General features: G+C 42.2%; 1 protein-coding gene across 2 annotated transcripts in view; it reads right to left on the reverse strand.

Moving 5' to 3' along the window:
* si:dkey-234i14.6 (uncharacterized) overlaps positions 1–18,417 on the reverse strand; it is a 123,678-nt gene that overhangs the window by 24,476 nt on the left and 80,785 nt on the right. The window contains exon 3 of one of the 2 annotated variants that reach the window (XM_059993267.1): positions 9,995–10,222. The exons of the other annotated variant lie outside the window; for it this stretch is intronic. Within the exon in view, the coding sequence (XP_059849250.1) occupies positions 9,995–10,222 (228 nt within the window). The remainder of the gene's footprint in view (positions 1–9,994; positions 10,223–18,417) is intronic. 2 annotated transcript variants of the gene reach the window in all.

Below are 18,417 nucleotides of genomic sequence, written 5' to 3' on the forward strand. Positions count from 1 at the left end.
AGCAGTTTCTGAGATATGGGAACTTCACTCTGAAACTGTGAAATTCAATACCTAAATTTATAAGGGATGCAGATTTAGTTGACACTTTTAAACACCAGCTCAGAACCTACTTATTTAAGTTTGCTTTTAATTAACGTCTTTTTGTCTTTTATGTTCATGTTTATTTATATTTTTGTTTTATTTTCATATTTATACCTTTATCCCATTGTAAAGTACTTTGTGGTCTGTGCCGGTGCTGTAGTGGCATCCACACCAGGCTTCAGGGTGAGGGGTCCCAGGTTCGAATCCAGCCGGTTCCTTGCATGAGTTCCACCTGAGCTAAGTTGAACATCTCACTAGCAACTTGGCCTCATAAACCAGACAAACGCTGAAGAAGTGGCAAAGTTGCAGCCTGATGCTTCAAATGAGGTGTGGTTGGAAGTAAAGCACTTTGGATCCTCCCGTGCCTCAATTGGCTGCGACCTCAGGGCTGCAAACCTGCCGTTTCTTTAGTGTTTGTCTGGTGCTCTATAAATAAAGTTATAAACAATATTATTATAATTACTCTTTCCAAAACCCTGGAAACCCCCTGTTGCTTATTCACATGAATACTATTTTTCTATCATATTAGGGAAGGATTCGGTGATTTAATTGCAGGTATAGCCTTCACCAGGATGGTTATTGCAAGGGATGGATGTCACGTTGAGGCACGAGAGTGGAAAACGACCCCATGTCCAGCTCCATTATTCCAAAGCCCGAGAGTGGAAAAAGAACCGGTATCAGTGGAGACTGCCTGCATTTGATCCATCTCCCTCCGTTCTCATTACTACCATCAAGGTGGTGGGGGGGGGGGGGGGGCTTCTTTTGTTCCAGGAAATATAAACTCAGCCTATCAAATCTCTCCCCACAGTTACAGTCCTCCAATCCAGCCAATATCCAGGTGAAACTTTACACCTCTGCATTGCACTTCTGCCGTGCAAATCAAATCAACAGATTTCATGTCATGTCAGTGATAATAAATCTGACTCTGACTCTTCCCAGCACAAGAAAATCCTTCCATTAGTGTGTCAAGTAGAACTGCAGCCTTTTCAGCTTTTTGTAAAATTGCAACAGAACATCTCAGATCTTCTATTGTGTCCTGGCCCATGAAGGAAAGCATGCCATAACCTTTCTTCCCTGAAAGTGTACTCAGTGTGCGGTTTATTAGGTATCTCCTGCATGTACAGTATATTGGTGGACTTCTGCTGCGGTAGCCCATCCACTTTCATGTTAAATGTGTTGTGCATTCAGAGGCGCTCTTCTCACACACTGTTGTAACACATGTTTATTTGAGTTACTGTCACCTTCCTGCCAGATTGAACCAGTCTGGCCATTCTCCTCTGACCTCTCTCATTAACAAGGTGTTTTTGTCCAAGGAACTATCGCCCACAGGATTTTTTTGTTTGTTTTTCATACACTGTAAATTCTAGAGATTGTGTAAAACTCCCGGGAGAACAGCGGTTTCTAAGATACTCAACCACCCAGTCTGGCACCAACAATTATTCGATGGTCAAAGTTACATCAATTACATTTCTTCCCTATTCTGATGTTTGGTCTGAATACCAATTGAAACTCTTGACAGTATCTGCATTGAGTTGCTGCCACTTGATTGGCTGATTGGATACTTACAGTTCATTGTACTCACAGGTGTACCCTATAAAGTGACCACTGAATGTAGGTTGCCATTTTCAGGAAACTATGGGCCTGGACCTCCCATCTCTTTGTTTATCGATATTCCTTAGTGTCCTACATTTATTATGTATCGTCTATCCCCCTTTGACTTATGGCAAGTTAATCACCCCTACAATATTAGGACTGATAAGGTCAGGGGGAGTTGAATGTGGGACAGCATTACGATGAGTGTAGGATTACTGGCTGATGGTTCCTATGGACTTAGTGGGCTGAAGTTACGGCTTTGCTGCTGTACAGCTCCAAGCATCAATCAACATTGAGATAGACATCTTCTGAGGTAAATCAGATGCTGACAGCACCGTATCACATTGCTTAGCCACCAAAAACTCCACAGGAACGTTTCGAGAGCCTCAACTCAGATTGAGCTTGGGAATCAATTGATCAATTAAACAGCCTGACAATTCTTTTCCTCTCCACATTCACCAATAATTTGCTGGCAATTTCTTAACAGCCGTGTCCTTTTCAAACTCTGCTATCTTAGAGACTGGTTGCTTTGTGGTTACTAGGTAACCAAATGCGTACGTGTCCACAGCTAATATTTTAATGACCCAATCAGTGAACAGTCTGCAGGCATGACATCATCAGTGTTTCTACACAAACAATAATTATATCAACATGGATGGATGACCGGAGGCAAGCTATGCCACAGCTTCTCTATGTACGTCAGAAAATATGAAGAAAAAAAATCCGTAATTAATCGGCCCTTGTGTCACAATAGCTAAACAGAATGAGGTGAAGTTTTAATTAGGCAGAATGCGCAGGGTGGCTAAGGCATAGCTCTAATGCTTATTGATCTGCACTTTCTGTTACCTCCTGCAAGTTGCTTTTTATTCAGCAGATTTCCTTGCAAAAGCTAAATATTACCCAGAAGACATGGGTTTCCTGGGATTGGAGATGTCCTACATTTAAAGAGTACAGAAAACCAACTTTCTCCAATTATACATTGGAGACATCGCCCCTAGGATAATGACAGCCGTTACTTTTGCAAGTCTGCTGGAGGAGGCCTCTTTGGAGAGAGCTCGGTCCAGGTAGATAAAAGCAGAAAAGCAGGAGTGCAGCAAAACACAGGATCTCCCACTGGCCACCTACTTCAACGTGACTTTCCACTCCCATTCCGACATGTTTGCCCATGGCCTCTTCTAGTGCCACAATGAAGCAAAACTCAGGTTGTGGGGCACAATGAGAGCATAATCGTTAGCACAACACTTTTCAGTACCAGTGACACGGGTTCAATTGCCGCCGCTGCCTGTAAGGAGTTTGTACGTTCTCCCCATGACCATATAGGTTCCCTCCAGGTGCTCTGGATTCCTCCCACAATTCAAAGTCATACCAGTTGCTAGGTTAATTGGTCATTGTAAATTGTTCCATGATTAGGCCATGGTTAAGTCAGGGGGTGCTGGGCAGCACAGGGTCTACTCTGAGCTGTACCTCAACAAACAATAAAAAAGAATCATATTCTCTCTGGGTAGCCTCCAACATGATAGCATAAACATTGAATTTTCTAACTTCTGGTAACTACTACCCCTCCCCTTCTCTTTTTCCATTCCCCATTCTTTTTACCTTCTCATCCCTTTTCCTCCCTCCCATTCTTCCCCTACTAGACTGGTTTACTGTCTTCCACTACTACAATCCTTCTCTTCAGCCCTTTACCTCTTTCACCAATCACCTTTCGGCTTCACACTTCACCTCCCCCTCTCCCAGCTTCCCGTTCACCTGGTCTCACCTACCAACTTGTATTATTTCCCCTCACTCCCCACCTCCGGCTTCTGGCCCCTTCCATTCAGTTTTGATAAACAGTGTTGACACAAAACGTAACTGTTTATCTCCTCTCATAGATGCAGCTTGACTTGCTGAGTTCCTCTAGCATTTTGTATGCATTGTTTCCACCATCAAAATAATCTCTTGTGTTTATGAACTGCTGAAGAAACCCATCAGTTTAGGCAGAATCTGTGGAGTTAAACAGCTGACATATTGGATTCAGAAGCTTCATGTTAGTCAACATATTTGGCAAAACTTAGAAATGAAAGGTACTGACTCAATATATTTACAACACACCCAAAATGCTGGTGGAACGCAGCAGGCCACACAGCATCTATAGGAAGAAGCACTGTTGACGTTTCGGGCCAAGACCCTAGTCCTGACTAAGGGTCTCGGCCCCAAACATCGACTGTACTTCTCCCTATGGATGCTGCCTGGCCTGCTGTGTTCCACCAGCATTTTGTGTGTGTTGCTTGAATTTCCAGCATCTGCAGATTTCCTCGTGTTTGCAATATATTAACAGTTCATTTCCCTTCATAGACGCTGCCAGATCCATTGAGTTCCCCCAGCTCTTCGTTAATAATCACTTAAAATCCATTACGTTCTGCCGGTTTTAAAGTTCCATCACTGACTGAAGAAATTCCTACAGATATGTTTGAAACAGCAAACCCTATATTCTGAAGCAGTGGGCATAGTTTTTGAATTCTTCAGTGTCTGGGAACATCTTTCTTTCTTTATTTTATTTTATTTAGAGATGCAGCCCATCCTGCCCAACAAGTGGCATTGCCCATCAACCCACCCCCTTTACACAAGCCTAATCACAGGACAATTTACAATGACCAATTAACCTACTATCCTGTATACCATTGGACTGTGGGAGGAAACTGAGCACGAGGAGAAAATCCACTCAGTCGCTTAGATAACATACAAACTTCTTTCAGATGGCGGCGGAATTGAACTCCAAACTCTGACGCCCAGAGTTGTGATAGTGTTGTGCTAACTGCTACACCATTGTGCTTTTGTTGTGTTCTGTTCGTGTTGTTCTGTTGAATATTGTGGGTGATGGATTGTGCAGCAACACACAAGGGCTGCCCCTAGCGCATCCTTGGTTGCTCACGCAAATGACACATGTCCCATATGTTGCTATGTACATGTGAAAAATGATAAATGCAGAAAGAGAACCTCAGTGTTGTACGTGCTGACATGTATGTACGCTGATAATAAATTTTACTCTGATCTTTGAAATAAATGAACCCGAATTTTCTATCCAATCTACCTTTATAAATTTCAATGAGATCCACCATTATTCCTAAGCTTTTAAAAAGGCCTAATTGACCCACTCCATCAGTCCTCCCATCCCAGGAAGCAGATTGGTGAATTTCTTTGCGTTCATTCAATGGTAAGAACATCATTCCTTCAATATGGAGACTAACAGCACATCAAACCCTACATGGGCACTCACTGAAACCTTATGCTGCAGCAAGAAATCCTCTCTCCTGAGCTCTAAGCCTCTTGCAATGAAGCCTAATCTTCCTAAGTGCTCACTGCAGCTCAGTGTTAGCTTTCAGTGATTAATGTACAGGGATACAACTCTCATTACACTTCTCTTTTTCCCAATCTATCACCATTCAGGAGACCAGATAGCTCAATGGAAGGTTAGGTGGAAAATTTTAAAGGTACAAGTTATGCTTTGCTCTGAGATATTTGGTAATAATACTTGTTTTCGTCCAATTCAATGCTCTCCCTCACTTTTTTCCCCACACATTCTCGATTTTATTAATACTGCTTCCCATGCTGCTGTAGAATTCAATAATACTGCTGTTGCCAGTTTCTGACCTGCTCTTTCATTCCATATCTGACTCTCCCCTTTCTTGACAGCTCCATTTCACCAGATGACTATCAACCAGCATCCATCATAAGATGGCTGACTCCCATAGCTATCTGGACTATGGTTTCACACAACTTGCTCCCTGCAAGTACTTCATTCCTTCCATTCTTTCAGTTGCTCCGGCTCTACCATGGTAGCTACCATGGCACCACTGCTTCCAAAGGCATCTTTTCCTTAACCACAATTACCCATCTACCACAGCTTAAAGTTTGAAGTCAATTTGTTACCGAAGTACATACATGTTACCATATATTACCCTGAAATTCATTTTCTTGCAGACATTCACAATAGAACAAAGAAATACAATAGAATCAATGAAAAACAACACACAAACAACCAATGTGCAAAAAAAAAGACAAACTATGCAAATACAAAAAATAGATACAGTACTCCACAAGAATCCTGGGTACATATATAACTACGGTGTCTAAGACTTTTTCACAGTACTGTATTTGTCACCTTGGAGCAAAGAGTGAGTTTATAAATCTGGTGGGAACAAAGGATGTTGGGAATAGTGAGGGCCAAGTATGTGGGAGGGGTGTGGGATAGGCGGCAGAGAAGGAGTGCCGGGCAGGAAGGTTAGGGCGGGTGTAGACGCACTAAGCCCTGAAACACCAGACCAGGTCATTTGATTCCAAACAATTTGTTTACTGTGTTACGTATTCAGGCAACAATAAATATATGAGTTCGGCAAGGGTTTCTTATAACAAACAACACGTTTATTAAACACAGAAAACAAACCCCCCAAAAGTAAACAAACACTACCGTAACCGGAAACAGCTGCTGAGCGGCAGCCCAAACAGTTCTTAAAGTGATATTGCAAGAACAGTTTTTAAAAGTGGCATTGCCAAAAATAATTCTTTAAAGTGGTATTGCCAAAAGTTCGATATGCTCACAGTCCATTTAAAAGGAGAGACTTTATAGGACGATTTAGGTTCTCTTTCACGTCGCTTGCTTTGATCACCGACGTCGAACTTCCCACGAAGAATTTATGAAACAGAACGGCTTAAAGGCACTGACCTTTCCTTCTCCACTACCTTCAATCCTTTCTAGGTAAACCCAGGATTAACACGAAGATAGTCAACGAAATCCTTCCAAATAAGGATCAAACAAAGGTCGCCCCCCGTTTCACTGTAGAAAGCGATTCTCCTCGATCTTTAACTTCCGAACTTCCAATCTTCACTCCACTAATTTCTCGAACTAACAGAATCATAAAGAACCTGCTGGCAATGACCTTTTAAACTTTAGGCATTAAATAAAAACTTCATCCTTCAACTAAACTGCGTCATCACTTAAAACACGCAGTGGCATGAAGTCAACCTGGCAAATCCAGCCACGAACTGCCCCTCCTCACAGGGTGGGGTCTACCTTTTTTAACCTGTAAGAAAAACCCGTCACATGATCTCTACTGGCGGGAAAATGACGTCATTCCACCATCACAAGACCATCACCTCAAGACCAGTACAGCTTCAACCCCAGTCACATGACAAGGGCACCACTGTCATGTGTCACGAGTAAGTAACAACTGATCATTACAGAATGTCTCTCTGGTGCTTCCCACTTCCCTCCCCTCATCCTTCTCCCTTTTCTCAACCATGATTCCCCTCTCCCTGCCCCCTTCACACTTTCAATCCACAGTAGAGACCCTAATCAGAACCAGGTTTATCAATACTCACATTTGTCATTTGTGGCAGCAGTACAGTGCAATACATAAAATCACTGCAGTACTGTGCAAAAGTCTTAGGCATCTAGGCTGTATCTATGTGCCTAAGTCTTTTGTACTATATGATAAATAGATAATATCGAGAACATGATTTGTAGAATCCTTGAAAGTGAGTTGATATGCTGTGGAATCAGTTCAGTGTTGAGGTGACTGCAATTATCCACAATGACTGATGGCTGTAGGATAGTAACTGTTTTTGAGCCTGATAGTGTGGGAGCTAAGTATCCTGTAACTCCTTCCCATTAGCCGTGGTAAGAAGAGAGCATGGCTTGGATGCTGGTGTCCTTGATGAAGAATACTGCTTTCTTGTAGCAGCATTCCTTGTCACGGGCAGGGGTCTCAAACTCACTTTTGCCATTTCTCCCTCACTCTTGTTGTCCCCTCACCTTCCATTCCAAAAAAGAATTCCTTATCTTCCACCTCAGCAATCACATCCTTCATAACTTTTACCACCAGACACTTCCCTTTCAGAATTCCCATGGTATCATCCTGATTCTCTTCCATCTCCACCCGCAACCATTCCCAATCCAACATTTCTCAGAGGTACAAATGAGATCTGTCCTTTTCTTGCTTCCCTTCCCAGCTCCATAGTCCAGTCATTCCAAGTGAAGCAGATCTTTACACATTTTCCAGTGTAGTCTTCTTTTTGCATTTTTATAACGTTACAGGATTTTTAAAATTAGCTTTATTGGTCACATGTACACTGAAACAGTGAAATGTGTTTTATTTGTCAAAGATCAACAAGGACAGACATATACATGGTGCAGCCCACAAGTGTTGCTGGTGTATATTTAGTATTTCAATAATATTTATGTAATCTTGTATATATTGTTTGATAAAGCATACTTGTTTATTTAAATAATTAATTATGGGTTTTATGTAAAAATATTCAAATTCAAATTACATTTATTATCAAAGTATGTTTGCAGTATACAACCCTGAAATTCATCTTCTCCACAAATAGTCACAAAACAAAGAACCATGGAACCAACCCTTCCAAAGATAAAGCATCAAACATTGCATACATCGTCATGCTCTTATGTGATAAGTGCACACCTCATTTGAAGTAAACTCGAAGTTACACGCATATTTTGGACTCCCATATCTTCCCATAACAGCTGCCCTGCTTCTGGTGCCAACATAACATGCCCTTAGTTACCAACTTTAATCCAAACATCTTTGGCATGTGGGAGGAAACCAAAGCACCCAGAGGAAACCCACACCATCATGAGGGGAACTTACAAACTCCTCGCAGGAAGAGTGGGAATTGGACCCCAGTCTTACTGCCGGCACAGAAACGTTACACCAATGAGTACTCTGCCATGCTGCCTTATGATGCTGACAATGTTGCCTTCTTTGCATTGAACAAACCAAATGATGATCGTGCGGCTGCTCTTCAGATGACAAAGCTTTGACTTTCATTTTCAACGCCACTCCAAACATCTTACATCAGGTTTTGTTGGAGCAGAACAAATCTCATGGAACTACATGACTCCCAACTGATCCCTTCACACTCAGTATTGATTCAAGATGATCCACCTGCAACATGAACTCCTTTCCCTAAACTGACTTGACCCGATAGTCGGGTATTTGCAGCAGTCTCTTGACACAGAACTCCATTCTAGCTGCTTTATTCCAGTCCACTGCCCCCATCACCCCTTCCACACCCCCTCCACCCTAGACAGACCAGCCATGACATGAAGCAAAAGTTTTGAAAAACATATCCATCTAAAAAGCTATTTAAGAGAGCCATGTTCCAAAACAACTTGTAAACTTCAGACATAGGAGGTTCTAATACTTTTAATGTCACTTAATCAGTAATTCAAATGACCAGTGAGGAACTATTTTGCCGACCACTCCAGCATTTCCCATGTATATACTGAATATATCAATGGCCGGCTACAAATGCACAGATCAAGAAGTTCTTCCAAAGAAGAACTTGCAGGGTTGTAGACTCAGCCTGCTCTATCATGGACACAAGCCTCCCCAACACCAAGGACATCTTCCAAAGGCTGTGCATATAGAGTAAATGCAAGCAGGCTTTTCTCTCTCAGGTTAGGTGAGGCTAGAACTAGGTTGAGGGTAAAAAGTGAAATATTTAAGTGAAGTCTGAGGGAGCACTTCTTCACTCACAGGGTGACGTGAGAGCAGAACGAGCTGCCAGTGGAAGTGGTAGATGCATGTTGAATTGTAAAATTTAAGAGAAGTTTGGGTAGACACATGGATGAAAGGGGGATGAAGGGATGTCTAGGTGTTAGTAAATGGTTCGAGGCAGAAAACCAAACGGGCACAGATTAGATAGGATGAATAGCCTGTTATAAACACAAGAAACTCTGCAGATGCTGGGGATCCAAAGCAACACATACAAAATGTTGGAGGAATTCAGCAGGTCAGGCAGCATCTATGGAAAGCAGTAAACAGTTGATGTTTTGGACTGAGATCCTTCTTCAGAATTGAGAAGGAAGGGGGAATGATGCCAGAATGAAAAGGTGGTGGGGGGGGGGGGGGAATAGCTGGAAGGTGATAGTTGAAGCCAGGTGGGTGGAAAACGCCAAGGGCTGGGGAAGATGGAATCTGATAGGGGAGAAGAGTGGACAATGGGAAAAAGGGAAGGAGGAGAGGACACAGGGAGAAGTAATAGGCAGATGAGAAGAGGTAAAAGGGAACAGAGGAAGGGAGGGAGTTAACATTTGTTTACAAGAAGGAGAAATTGATATTCATGCCATGAGGTTGGAGGTTGAACGGTCTGTGTCTGTGGAGTGGTGATCTATGACTCTATGCACAGATTTGCAGAAGTACTTGAGGGACTGGCTCAGGAGAGGAAATAATAAGCCAAAACCACTGCTGAAACCAACCAGGTTGCTACACAGAAAGCAATGCAAGATTACAACCCAAGTTTTTGGCTTTCTACTCACTGATGAGTTGGGAGTGTGACGCAGGAATTTGACGACCTTGGAGTCAGACATCGGGCAGGCGAGCGCCATGTAACGGTTCCGAAAGGTGCCATATATCTTCAGGTGGGAGCCCGATTTCAAAGCAGAAGGCTGCGAGCCCTGTCCTTCCTTGCTGGAAGAGGCAAACTCCAATCCATAGGCTGAAAGGTCGAAGTATAAACTGTGAGCTCGGATCTCCGGGGTGGGAACCTGCACAACGGAAAGGAGGAGTTAAATCAGGGGGGACTCTCAGGTTGCGGCTGTGTACCAAATGATTTCAAGATGGCGCCGGTGATACACTCTGAGCTCATGAAACAAGACCTGAAGAGAGAGAGAGGGAAGGTTTCTTTTTGTTGCACTGTCCTCTAAACCTCTGCAATGTATACTGTATCTGCAAAGTCAACAGATCAGTCTTTCATTATCAGTGCGGATCAGTTGTCAGAACCTGTACACAATCTGGTATCTGGCCAAATGCATAAGCTCTAATGTAAGATGTATTGGACTTACAGCATCTGGACTTAAGTATAAATGGAAGCAGCATCTGGACTACATCAACTGCTTTGGATGAGGAAGGGAGGAATAAGATTATTAATCGCTCTGCTTTATCTTTGTCAGGTGGACATGCAGCCAGGAACATCACGTCCTTCAACAGCTATTGGTCAATTGCGATAGGACAATCAAGCAGCATATTTTTCCTGTGTTTTCTAAGCATTGAATCCAAATCTGAAGATTTTCAGCCCAATTTCAATAAAGTTTTTAAGGATCCTGAAGTCAAAGTCAAAGAAAATGCATTATCTAAGTATATATATGTCACATGGAGAATCGTTTTCTTGCAGGCATTTGAAGGAAAATAATAAAATAGAACTTATGAAGAACTATATATAAACAAAGACTGACAAACAACCAATGTGCAAAAGACACAGTGCAAATAATAAAAAAATACTTAAATAAATAATACTGAGCATGTGTTATAGAGTCCTTGAAAGTGAGTCTATAGGTTCTAGAATCAGTTCAGAGTTGAAGTAAGTGAAGTTAACAACATCAGTTCACGAGCCTGATGGTTGAAGGGTAATAATTGTTTTTGAACCTGCTGCTGTGGAACCTAAGGCTCCTGTCCCTCCTACCGGATGGTTATAGCAAGAAGAGAACATGGCCCAGATGTCTGGTGTCCTTGAGGATGGATGCTGCTTTCCTGTGGCAGCATATTGAGGTAGTTTGGGTGTGTCGAAACACACACATTCCATCTCAAGATCCGCCTGTGCACTTGAGAAAGTAATACAAAATAACTTTTAAGTAGCTGTGAGAAGCAACTGAGTGGATTATTAGATTTAAGAGCTTTAGTTTATCAGGCTCTCAATGGACTTGGCAGTCACAGTTTCAGTCATACTCCAGAAATTTCAGGGAGCAGCTTAAACTGATTATTCATTGTAACATCCAGGAAGCACTGGAGATTCTCAAAGTTCTTGCTTTGAAATGCAGTCATCTCATATTTATGCTGAAGATTCTACAGCACAGTTCTGAAGAATGGGGAGATCTTTCTACTGCCCACCCTCAACTTAATTCATCAATCAACTTTAAATACCAATGCCCTTGAATGGACAAGTCTATAAAAAGGATTGGTTATGGCCCAGTCCTTCACAGATAAAGCCCTTCTTAACACTGAACAAACCCACAAGGAGCACTGTCACAGGAAGGCAATATCCATCATCGACGACCATTCAGAAATTTGATGGCCCAGGGGAAGAAACTGTTACTAAAATGTTGAGTTTGGGTCTTCAGGCTCCTGTCCTCGTCTCTGATAGTAGTAGTAATAAGAGGGCATGTCACGGTTGGCAAGAGTTCTTAATGATGATGCCGCTATCTTGAGAAATTGCCTTTTAGAAGATCTCCTCGATGGAGGACGTTTGTACTTATGGAAAATTGCTGCCACAAAAAAACAAATTTCATGACATATGTGAGTGATGATAAATCTGATATAGACATGGGTCTCTATTGTGGACTGAGATTGGGAAAGGGGTAGGGAGAGAGGAATTATGGTTGGGAACAGGAGTAGGAAGAAGTGAGGGAGGGAAATGCACAGGAGGATGTTCTGTAATGATCAATAAACCAATTGCTTGGTGCCTCAGAGCTAGGCATGTCTGTAGCCACACCCCTCCACCCTCATCATTCCCAACAGCTTTGCTCCCGCCAGATTTACAAACTCACACTCTGCTCCACATTGACAAATACAGTGCTGTGCAAATGTCTTAGGCACCTTAGCTATATATATTTGCCCAAGACTTTAGCATGGTACTGCAGTTTCCTCAACAGCACAGAACTTCCCAAAGTGCTTCACAAAAGGAGAGGCTCAAAGGTTATTGATAAGCTCCACATAGATCTTCACTGCTACAAGAGTTGAAGATATTTCAATGAAATCAATCACTGGGAGATTTATAGCAATCACAGACAATGCTGGAGGAAGTCAGCAGGTCAGTCAGCATCTAGACGAAAAAACTGGGAGATTTGTTACGTTTTCCTTTCAGGTTTTTATATACAAGCTACATTGCATTTGCCTTGATTGCTCCAGCACCGAGATGAGGAGGAATTTCTTTAGCCAGGGGATGGTGAATCTGTGGAATTCATTGCCACAGACAGCTCAGAAAACAAGTCATTGGGTATACTTAAAGTAGAGGTTGATAGATCCTTCATTAGTAAGGGCATTAAAGGTTACAGGGAGAAGGCAGGAAAATGGGGATGCGAGGAAAATAAATCAGCTATGGTTGAATGCCAGAGTAGTCTCGATAAGCTGAATGGCCCAATTGCCCTCCGATGTCATATAGTTTTATGGTCTTAAAAGTGATTGATATACTGCTTTAAATGGGTGGTTGGGTGGAGATATGTCTCTACCCAAGGAGGCATAAGGCACCTCTTCCCTCCACTAGCTTGCAGGTCACCTTTGGGCAAAGTGTAGTACTTGCTTAACCCCTCCAATCAGGGTCACCTGACGCCATGGTGGGAGGTGGTGGATGGTCATATGAGCAGGTGGTACATATCATTAGTCCTGGTTACTTAGCCACAGATGCCAGGCAGACAAACTCTAAAAAGTATTGATAATGGCTGGGGTCACCCATCTTGTAATGACACTGCCCAGATGAAGGCAATAGCAAACTACTTTGGTAGAAAAATTTGCCAAGAACAGTCATGGTCATGGAAAGACTGTGATAACCTACATCATATGACACGGTACATAATGAACAAATTGCTTTAAATCCACTTAAAAATATGGGAAAATTGATTCTATATTCAACCACTAACAATTTCGAAATTATCCAAGAAAAATATTTTCCAAAATAGCTCTGAGAAGATAAATCTTAATCTGATTAATTTGCATATTATGTATAAATGTGGGAGTTTGTAACAACAGTTGTCTCAGAGAGCTTGGCAATGCACAAATGAAAAATGTCACAACACTATAAACTGATTGAAATCTACACTTAATCCCAATCTGGACCAAAATCAAATGCTGCTAATGCGACACTTCCACCAAAGTTTATTTCTGAGTTTGACGTGGCTGACATCCCACACTTTTTCCACTCACTGTTGGGAATCATACAGACCTATCTCATAGTTGAGGAACTCAAAGCTTAGTGTTCATCCCGAAGGTCAGCCAGCTGAACGGGCAGATCCAGACGTCAAGTTGGATCTTGCAGATTGTCAGTTGGAAGCTCTATGCACATTGTTTAACTAAACCCAAGAGCCTCGACTGCAAGGCAGGATATACGTAAATGAACTGGCTCTGAAAGGGCAGAAGCATGAGTCACTTATCTAGCTTCCTGATCGGAGTACCATTCACAACACAGCCCATTCAGAAATGCAAGGTATCACATGGGCCAAAACTGGAAAGGATGCTATTTCATTTTTAACCCCACTACAGATCCACTACGACTGATTCTCTGGTTAACACTGAGAATTGATTTGCAATTTGACCACTTCATTGTCACTGAATTTGTTTTCATCAGTTCCACAGTCTTGACTTATCCCAACTTTCCAGAATTGGGGCATTTCTTGGTGTTCACCTAGCAGCCATTAGAGATCATTAACAGCACCAAATTTCTTGGTGTTCTCCTTATGGGGAATCTCACCTGGTCCCTCAACACCAGCTCCATAGCAAAGAAAGCCCAGTTTTTATTATTATTATCCTGAAATGTCTCTCAAATTTTGCTTCTCTATCTGCTAGGATTCATTCCTGACATCTCCATCTGAGATCATTCCATCTCCATTCATTCCTGACATCTCCTGTAGAAACATCTACACCTTCTGCCTGCACAGATGTTGCTTGATGCACTGAGATCTTCCAGCAATGTTGGAAGTAGGATTTCCAGACAGAAAGAAAGGAAACTGTAGGCCAGTTAGTCTGACCTCAGTGAAAGCCCTGTGAAGGCTAAGGAAAGTCCATCTCCCACTCCCATCCTCATCACATTCTACAGGGTTTGTATTGAGAGTATCCTGAGCAGCTGCATTACTGCCTGGTTCAGAAATTGCACCATCTCGGATCACAAGACCCTGCAGCGGATAGTGAGGTCAGCTGAGAAGATAATCGGGGTCTCTCTTTCCGCCATCACAGACGTTTACACTACGCACTGCATCCGCAAAGCAAACAGCATTATGAAGGACCCCATGCACCCCTCGTACAATCACTTCTCCCTCCTGCCGTCTGGAAAAAGGCATCGAAGCTCTCACGACCAGACTATGTAACAGTTTCTTCCCCAAAGCTATCAGACTCCTCAAGACCCAGCACCTGGTCTGACATCTTGCCCTACTGTCCTGTTTATTATTTATTGTAACGCCTGCACTGTTTTGTGCACTTTATGCAGTCCTGGGTAGGTCTGTAGTCTAGTGTTGTTGTGAGTGCTTTTTTTTCTCTGTGCTGTTTTTTTTTGTAGTTGCATCTAGTTTTTGTACTGTGTCGTGTAACACCATGGTCCTGAAAAACGTTGTCTCATTTTTACTATGTACTGTACCAGCAGTTATGGTTGAAATGACAATAAAAGTGACTTGACTTGACAGTAACATAGCAGTGTGCACAACACTACTACAGGTTGTGGTATTGAAGTTCATTGTGGTGCTCCCTGTCATGAGTTTGTACGTTCACCCAGTTTCCTCCGGGTGCTCCAGTTTCCTCCCACAGTCCAAAGGTGTACCTGTTACTAGGTCAATTGGTCAATGTAAATTGTCCCGTGATTAGGCTAGGGTTAAATAGATGTGTTGCTGAGCAGCACAGCCCATTGGGCCAGAAGGGCTTTTTCCAGCTATATACCTTAATAAAATCAAAAATTAAAATTAAAAAAACATTTTATCAAGGAAATCACATAATTGTGCTACCTTTGCCTTCAAGATATTCCTAAACCTTTCAGGAGAACATCTACCACCATGCCTCCCTCCTCAACAGCAACCTTTCCCTTCATCTTTTTCATCTTGCCTTCTCACTTAGATATTTTTTCTGAACTCTGTACATATCAATTTTTGCTTTTGCATTTTGAATACATCTGTTTGCAGAATTATAAGTGCACCATTAAAGAAGAGTTTTTATTATTATTATCCTGAAATGTCTCTCAAATTTTGCTTCTCTATCTGCTAGGATTCATTCCTGACATCTCCATCTGAGATCATTCCATCTCCATTCATTCCTGACATCTCCTGTAGAAACATCTACACCTTCTGCCTGCACAGATGCTGCTTGATGCACTGAGATCTTCCAGCAATGTTGGAAGTAGGATTTCCAGACAGAAAGAAAGGAAACTGTAGGCCAGTTAGTCTGACCTCAGTGATTGGGAAGATGATAGAGTCAATTGATAAGAATGAGGTCTCAAGGTACTTGGAAGTACAAGACAAAATAGGCCAAAGTCAAAATGTTTTCTTTAAGGGAAAATCTTGCTTGACAAATCTGTTGGAATTCTTTGAGGAAATAACAAGCAGGATAGACAAAAGAGAATCGGCAGATGTTGTGTACTGGGATTTTCAGAAAGGCCTTTGACAAGTTGCCGCACATGAGGCTGCTTAAAAAGATAGGAGCCCGTGGTATTACAGGAGAGATTCTAGCATGGATCGGGCAACACACACAAAATGCTTGAGGAACTCATGGATAGAGGTTTGGCTGATTGGAAGAAGACAAAGAGTGGGAATAAAGGGAGCCTTTTCGGGTTGGCTGCCATTGACTAGTGGTGCTTTTCAGGGGTTGGTTTTGGGACAGCCTCTCTTTACACTGTACGTCAATGATTAGAATGATGAAATTGATGGCTTTGTGGCCAGGTTTGTGGATGGTACTAAGTTAGGTGGAGAGACAGGTAGTTTCCCTACAGCCCTGCCTGAAAATGGACACACATTTGCTGTCCTCCTGTCAGCAAGAACTTCACTTGTGTTCAGTAAGGATTTATAAATCTCAGTTAAAGCCCTAACAATCTCTTGGCATGCCTTTTAAAATAGCCTGGGATGTATCCCACACAGGCCTGGCCTTTTATCCACCTTTAAGCCTGTTAAGGCATCAAGTACGTAGACCATTTATTGAGATTTACAATAAACCTTCACCTCCTCTTTGCTAAATTCTCCTCTATAATATCTCTTTCCCTAGTGAATACCGATGAAAAACACCCACTCAAGACCATTCTCATACCTTTGTGCTGAATATAGATTGCTACGGTTGTCCCTAAGGCTTTTTCCTTATTATTCTTTTGTCCTTTATATACTTATAGATTGCCTTCAGATTGACCTTGATCCTGTCCTCCAGTGATACTCTGTGATGGTTCTTTGCCTCCTTTATATGTGGTCTGATAGCAAGATACCATAATATTTAGTATCATGTTTTACCACACCAATCTGAGGTTCAATTTCCACCGCAGTCCATAAGGACTTTGTATGTTCTCCCACTGTCCACCTAGGTTTCCTTTGGGTGCTCCAGTTTCCTCCCATGCTCCCTGTACTTGCCATATGTTTTCAATTCTTTCATTTACCGTTCAATAACCTTCAATGTTCAGAGTTCCCATAACTCGTTTCCCTGGTTTTGACTCTTACAGAATCATGGCTATCCTGAACTCCGGCTATTTCTTCTTTGAATGCTTCTCATTAGGATATAGACTTACCTGAAAGTACACAACCCCAGTCAAACTTAGCTAGGCCCCAGCTTATTTTAAAGAAAGAGATCTTTCCCCAGTTTAGGACATTTATTTCCAGTCCTTCCCAACTCTTTCTGTAACCACTATGAAATATATGGAGCTATAGTGCCAAGGGACTTTAACTGACATGAGTATTAAAGGCTCAGAGGGGACTGGTGTTTCTGACGTGTTTGATAGATTTTTGACACAATGTGTAGATGGACCAGTGAGGGAAGGTGCCCTGGGCAAGAGCTCAGGGTGGCACAGTAGCTTATAGGTTAGCACAATCTTACAGTACTGTCAATTCCAAATCAATTCTTGCACTGCCTTTAAGGAGTTTGTACCTTCTCCCCATGACTGTGTAGGTTTCCTCCCACAGTGCAAAAACGTTACGGTTGGTAGGTTAATTGGGTATTGTAAATTGTCTCATGATAAGCCTAGGATTAAATCACAGGTTGTTGTGCAGCAGGGCTCGAAGAGCTGGAAGAAGCTTTTCAGCACTGTATTCCAGTAAAATAAAATAACATGGTCGAGTAAAGGGAGCATTAGAGATGACCATTTGGGGGATTGTGACCATCTGCTCCTTTGCTTCTTGGTGACCGTTGGGAGGTCTGTAATACATTCCTAGCAAATTGACAACACTCTCTTTGTTGCTGATCTCTACCCATATGACCAGATTTGAGGAGGCTTCCAGACTCTCAAGTTGCCTGACAGAAATCTTACAACATCCTTAGCCATGGGAGAGATGCTGGAGGACTGGAAGATAGCTAATGCTGTTCTGTTGTTTTTGAAAAACACTAAGAGTAAGCCAGGAATTTATAGACTGAAGAACCTGAAGTCAGTCATATGTAAATCATTGGAAGGCGTTCTAAGGAACAACATATACAAGTATTTGGATAGACCAGGACTGATTAAGGATAGTCAATATGATTTTGTGCATGGCACACCATGTCTAACCAATTCTACAGAGTTTTTCTAAGGATGTTACCAAGAGGTTTGTTAAAAGGAAGGTGGCAGAGATTGTCTACATGGAATTTAGCAAGGCATCTGACAAAGGATTCGATCATTCTACAGGACATGCCACTCAAGGACTTGGGCTAATTTTTTTGTTACTGTTTTCCTGCTATCGTAACCATACGTGCTACTCGTGCTACTTGCTGTGTGGAGTTAGTAATGTGCTTTTCATCTTGGCTCTGGAGGAACACAATTCCGTTTGGCTATATTCATGCATGGTTGAATAGTAATTGAACTTGAAATCCATGTGGTGTGCTGCAAGTA

This window comes from Hypanus sabinus, chromosome 17 (genome assembly GCF_030144855.1).
Source record: "Hypanus sabinus isolate sHypSab1 chromosome 17, sHypSab1.hap1, whole genome shotgun sequence".
Taxonomy (NCBI): Eukaryota; Metazoa; Chordata; class Chondrichthyes; order Myliobatiformes; family Dasyatidae; genus Hypanus; species Hypanus sabinus.